The 6,000-nt window shown below is 45.4% G+C and overlaps 1 protein-coding gene across 1 annotated transcript in view; it reads left to right on the forward strand.

The window, feature by feature from the left end:
- Window positions 1-5,784, forward strand: part of NENF (neudesin neurotrophic factor) — a 30,221-nt gene extending 24,437 nt beyond the window's left edge. Inside the window, exons 2-4 of the mRNA XM_040430400.1 lie at window positions 1,668-1,728; window positions 1,867-1,970; window positions 3,990-5,784. Coding sequence (XP_040286334.1) covers window positions 1,668-1,728; window positions 1,867-1,970; window positions 3,990-4,166 — 342 coding nt within the window. The 3' untranslated portion in view covers window positions 4,167-5,784. The remainder of the gene's footprint in view (window positions 1-1,667; window positions 1,729-1,866; window positions 1,971-3,989) is intronic.
- The last annotated feature ends 216 nt before the right edge of the window (window positions 5,785-6,000 follow it).

The following is a 6,000-nucleotide window of genomic DNA, read 5'->3' on the forward strand; positions in this document are numbered from 1 at the left end:
CGGATCAATGCCTTTCAATGGGCATTAATCCCGGATCCGGCCTTGCGGCAAGTCTTCAGGATTTTTGGCCGGAGCAAAAAGCGCAGCATGCTGCGGTATTTTCTCCGGCCAAAAAACGTTCCGTACCGGAACTGAAGACATCCTGATGCATCCTGAACGGATTTCTCTCCATTCAGAATGCATTAGGATAATCCTGATCAGGATTCTTCCGGCATAGAGCCCCGACGACGGAACTCTATGACGGAAGAAAAGAACGCAAGTGTGAAAGAGCCCTTACTCACCAGATCTAAAAAAGATCTCAAAGCCTTGCAGGCCCTTTCATCACCTATTCACATTGACACCACATATAATAGCTGACTATATGTCTCAGAACAATCTCCTTATATTCTAGATATAATACAGTATATAGCATCCGATGCTTGGTGATGTAAGGCTTGCATGCAGCTGTTCGGCCAGTGGAAACCCATGCCATGAGGCTCCCGGCAAAGGAGGTTTGGAGCTCTGCAGTTATGGAGTCTGCAGAGAGTTGGTGACTTTTATACACTATGCGCCTCGGCATTTAGTGACCCCGCTCTGTAACTTTACATTCATTGCTTCATTGATGAGTTGTTGTGGTTCCTTCCACTTTCAATAATACCACTCAGAGGTGACAGTGGGATATCTAGAAGGGAAGACATTTTATGAAGTGACTTGTGGCACTGGTGGAATCCTATTACAGGACCATGCTGCATTTTATATACCTGTGGTAATGGCAGACTGCATGGCTAGGGGCTGGATTTTATATACCCGTGGTAATGGCAGACTGCATGTCTGGGTCTGGATTTTATATACCCGTGGTAATGGCAGACTGCATGGCTGAGGCTGGATTTTATACACCTGTGGTAATGGCAGACTGCATGGCTGAGGCTGGATTTTATACACCTGTGGTAATGGCAGACTGCATGGCTGGGGATAGATTTTATATACCTGTGGTAATGGCAGACTTCATGGCTAGAGCTGAATTTTATATACCTGTGGTAATGGCAGACTGCATGGCTAGAGGCTGGATTTTATATACCTGTGGTAATGGCAGACTGCATGGCTAGAGGCTGGATTTTATATACCTGTGGTAATGGCAGACTACATGTCTGGGACTGGTTTTTATATACCCGTGGTAATGGCAGACTGCATGGCTGAGGCTGGATTTTATACACCTGTGGTAATGGCAGACTGCATGGCTGAGGCTGGATTTTATACACCTGTGGTAATGGCAGACTGTATGTCTGAGGCTGGATTTTATATACCCGTGGTAATGGCAGACTGCATGTCTGGGGCTGGATTTTATATACCCGTGGTAATGGCAGACTGCATGGCTGAGGCTGGATTTGATACACCTGTGGTAATGGCAGACTGCATGTCTGAGGCTGGATTTTATATACCCGTGGTAATAACAGACTGCATGGCTGGGGATGGATTTTATACACCTGTGGTAATGGGACCGAATGAAATGCCTGAATTCAATGATTAAGAGCTGGAGTCCAATACCTTTCTTCATGTAGTGTGTATATTTATTTATTTATGTATATATATAATCGTGTGTATTAACAAACCCACTTTTTCCATCATCTGTCAATGCCTGATATGGAAGTACTATTAAAGCTAACACGCAGATTTATTATGTTCCATAGGCGGATCAGCCCATATACATGGCAGTAAAGGGAGCTGTGTTTGATGTTTCAGCTGGAAAAGGTAATGTTTCTTCTTTAAGAAATCTTTTACGCGTTCCGTACATCCTTTGCTAAAGCTCGAATACGGTTGCGATACCAGACACAGCCCACGGACAGAGGATCTGCAGCGGTTAATGGGGAGAATCTGATTATTTTCCAGAGTTCTATGGAAAGGGAGCTCCATATAATGCACTGGCGGGAAAGGACTCTACACGAGCTGTGGCCAAGATGTCTCTGGAACCAGAAGATCTTATTTCTGACACGGTAAGGTCAGCAGCCACACTACGGCTAGGGCTAATGGCGAAATAACATACAGTCCTGCAATGTCAGCCCATTCCCTACGGAGGCGAATATATACTAGACATGGTCACTTTTTGTGGCTGCTGACTTGTCCCATAGGGGACAATTAAAATAATGACCAATATTTTGATAATTTCCTTGGATCCACCAGAGATGATTCTGAGGTCCACCCTCCACCTGTACAGAACTTGTGTACATCCAATGTTAACGGCACTGTGAACTGTGATCATTGTACACATGATAAGATTTAGTAGATTATTTGTGATCAACCCATAGAATATATACCCTAAGGATAAATGCACACGTTCAGGACAATCCGCACTAAAATCCGCAGGTCTTTGCAGGGAAATCCGTGCGGTCAATCCGCATCAATTGGTGCGGTTTTGCATGCGGATTTGGTGCGGATTTTCTTCTCCCCATTGAAGTGAAAAATACAATAAATTGACATGCTGCAGATTTTCAAATCCACACCATAGGTCAAAATTTCAAATTCTCATAGAATACAAATCGCACGCAAATCGATGCGGAAAATCTGCACGCAATCCTGATCGTGTGCATTTACCCTAAGGCTAAATGCACGCGATCAGGATTGCGTGCGGAAAATCCGCACCGTAGGTCATGTATATTGTATTCTATGAGAATTTGAAATTGTCATGTGCACGATGCAGATTTTTTCTGTGCGGATTTTGACCTACGGTGCAGATTTGAGGCAAATTGACCGCACAGATTTCTCTGCGGATTTCAGTATGGATTGTCCGCACATAAATCCTGGACGTGTGCATTTACCCTAAGTCTTCTCCAAATAGGGTTAACTTCTACTGGACTATTGGCCCCCGTTGTTGTTTCAGGGAATGTGTCCACCCGAAGATCCCCAGGTGATCCTCTCGCCACCATGTAGTACAGGCCTTGGGGTGAATGACGTCAGTCATCTACATTAGGGAACCTGAACAATTATACTACTTATGGCTGTGATCACCCTTCTGGGCATCACAGATGGGCAGCCAGGAGTTATCTCTTTTTAGTTTCCAATGCCATGTGTGGGCTAAGCCTGCTGCTTCCAGCAATCATGTCAAAGCCATGTAATCCTCCATCCAGTCTGGTTACATACCTGGCAAGATCTGTTATGACCTGCACATTATTCTGGTCATTGAAGAGCAATGGAAAACAGCTACCAACGTGTATTGGAGGGTCTTGTACACATAAATAATCTAATCTATGGTCCATCGTGTGTCAGCCTCCTATTTAAACATTGTGTACTCACTATATATTCACGTGCTGCTCCAGTCTGTGTTCTACATGCCCCACATGACCACTGCAGCCAATCATTGGCCTCAACAGTCCTGTGCCGTATACCACACTGGCTTATATGACTATGTTACCGCTGCAGCCAAGTAAGCACTGCAGGTGTTGAACAGAGCATCAGAACATTCCCTTCCCTGAGACACTTTTTTTTTTTACAGCCTTAAAAATTCCTTTAAGGAGGAGTCCCCAAAAATATTGGATGATATGGGAGAGACCTTAAAGGGGTCATCCACCTTTTGGTTTTTTTTGGCGAATGTCCTGTCCTGGGAAGACCTGTAAAGGGAATCCTTCTTACTCACTCCCCGGCCTCTGCTCCCCTATGGTCAATATCTGCTTTGACACCACTGCAGCCAATTACTGACCGCAGCATTGACCTGCTCCCCTCCCGTCATGCTAATTAGTCACGTGACGCAAGAGGGCCAAGTCACCATTGGGGCCAGATGGACCGAAGCAAGGGAGCGAGGCCGCGGAGGAGCGGAGGAGCTGAGACCCAACAGCCGGGAGCAGGTAAGAATGCTTCCCCTTGTGGGTCTATCCAGGAGGAGGTGTGAGGGGTTTGCAAAAAAACAAAGGTGGCCGGCCCCTTTAACTGATCAGGAAGATGAAGGTCCTGTGATTGCATGTTCGGTGTGAATGGTGCTGGATGACTTTATCACCGTCTTTTTTTCCTATTTTCTTCAGACCGGCCTCACCGAGGAACAGCTGAAGTCTCTAGACGACATCTTTGAGAACGTGTATAAGAAAAAATACCCAATTGTTGGCTACACCGCCCAGCGCATCCTGAATGAGGACGGCAGCCCCAACTCCGGCTTTAAACCCGAGGATCAACCGCACTTCAAGATCAAAGATGAATTTTAAAGAACTTGAACACTGATAAAGAAAATATTTGCCTTAAAGGGGTTGTGGTGTGCTAAAAAACGGAGGTGGGGTCTTTTAATGAAACTGCACCGCTCTTGTCCGTGGTATTGCAGCTTAGCCTAATTCACTCAAAAGCTGCAGTAGCAGACACGGCCTGTGGACAAATGTGGCGCTGTTTCTTTTAAAGAAACCACATTTTTTCTTTAAAGTGGTTATTTAAATATTAGATTTTTTTTCCCCTTTCTTTCTTCTATCAGTCTGAGTATTATAACCTAGGAGTAACAAACCATAGCGTTTACAGGGTTTAGACAGTCCATATATACCTGCCTTCTGGTTCGGAGGGAGAAGGCATGTTCAGCTTACATCAGGAAAGGGAACTAGCACAGGCACCCTAAGGGTCATGCACACAAACGTATTTTTTGTCCGTTCCGTTTTGTTTTATTTTTTTGCGGGTCATATGCGGAACCATTCATTTCAGTGGTTCCGCAAAAAAACGGAAATGACTCAGTGTCCGCATGTCCGTTCCGCAAAAATGATAGAACTTGTCCGTTTTGCAGACAAGGGCAGGCATTGTTACAGTGAATCCGCACAAAAAAACTGATGTCACACGGACGTCATCAGTTTTTTTTTGCGGATCTGTGTTTTGCGAACAGCAAAATACATAGGTTCATGTGCATGAGCCCTAAATAATAGTACCTGATCCAATATGGGATGGTGGATGGAAAACATTCAGTCTATGGCCGTACACACATGCTGTAATGGAAAGCCGCGGTTGGTGACGTCTCCTCAAGCACTAAACGTCGATGTAGCCATGCAGGTGTGGATGGAGTACCCTCATCATAGCAGTGTCATTAGAGAATGGGGGGGGGGGCCATAAATGCTAGTTTAGGGAACAGTCCCAATAATACTGCATCCAATTTGGCATTTATAACCTAAATGATGAAGAATGAGCCCCTTTCTGCCGGATACTGCCACAGCCATCTGTGACAGGAGGTCTTGATGCTTACATCCCTTTTCCATGGCGGGAATACATTTCCATCTATGGAGTCCCCCTCTCTGCGCAGCTCCTCGCCACTCATTACAAGGAGAAAGCCGACCAGTAATGGGTCCCCCTTTTTTTTTTTTAGGGCCCATTTGGCAGTGCAAGGGTTACTTTTAAGGTAGATGTCTTTGTCTTATGAAATAAAGATCCTTTGAGTAATTGTACTGCTCCAAGGGTAACGCATGAGTAAGACCATTACAAAAATATGGCGCCTTATGCACCTGCTGCATCATGATTACAAGGTTCTCCTTTACCGCCACTAGAAGAAACTGCGCTGAGTGTATTTCGAGCGTCCTCCGAAGTGTTTTAGTTAGACCTTAGAAACTGCGTGTACCGTACAACAATTCTGATTAATGCCCATGCGTTATGTACATGACGTCCGTGTTGCATCCGTCTGCTTTCCACATCTATATGTCCAATCCGTAAAAAGATAGAACATGTCCTATACTTGGCCGCAAAATGCGGACCACGGACCCGTTGAAGTCGATGGGTCCGCAAAAAATGCAAATGCAAACCGGATGGTATCTGTATTCTGCGGATCCGCAATTTGCAGAGTACATACGGTTGTGTGCATGAGGCCTGACCCTATGGGATTATACGTGTGCTTTCCGCATCCGGATGTCCGTTCTCCAAAAGACAGATCATGTCCTATTCTTGGCCGCAAAATGCGGTCACCCATATTTGGCGGATCCGGCAAAATACATACGGTCGTGCGCATGAGGCCTTGTTTGGAGGTACCATATGCCGGCTTACGGCGCGTCTATGTAATGCAAGGACGCCATGTGCCTTTCT

The sequence above is a fragment of the Bufo bufo genome, chromosome 4, assembly GCF_905171765.1.
Source record: "Bufo bufo chromosome 4, aBufBuf1.1, whole genome shotgun sequence".
NCBI classification, from domain to species: Eukaryota; Metazoa; Chordata; class Amphibia; order Anura; family Bufonidae; genus Bufo; species Bufo bufo.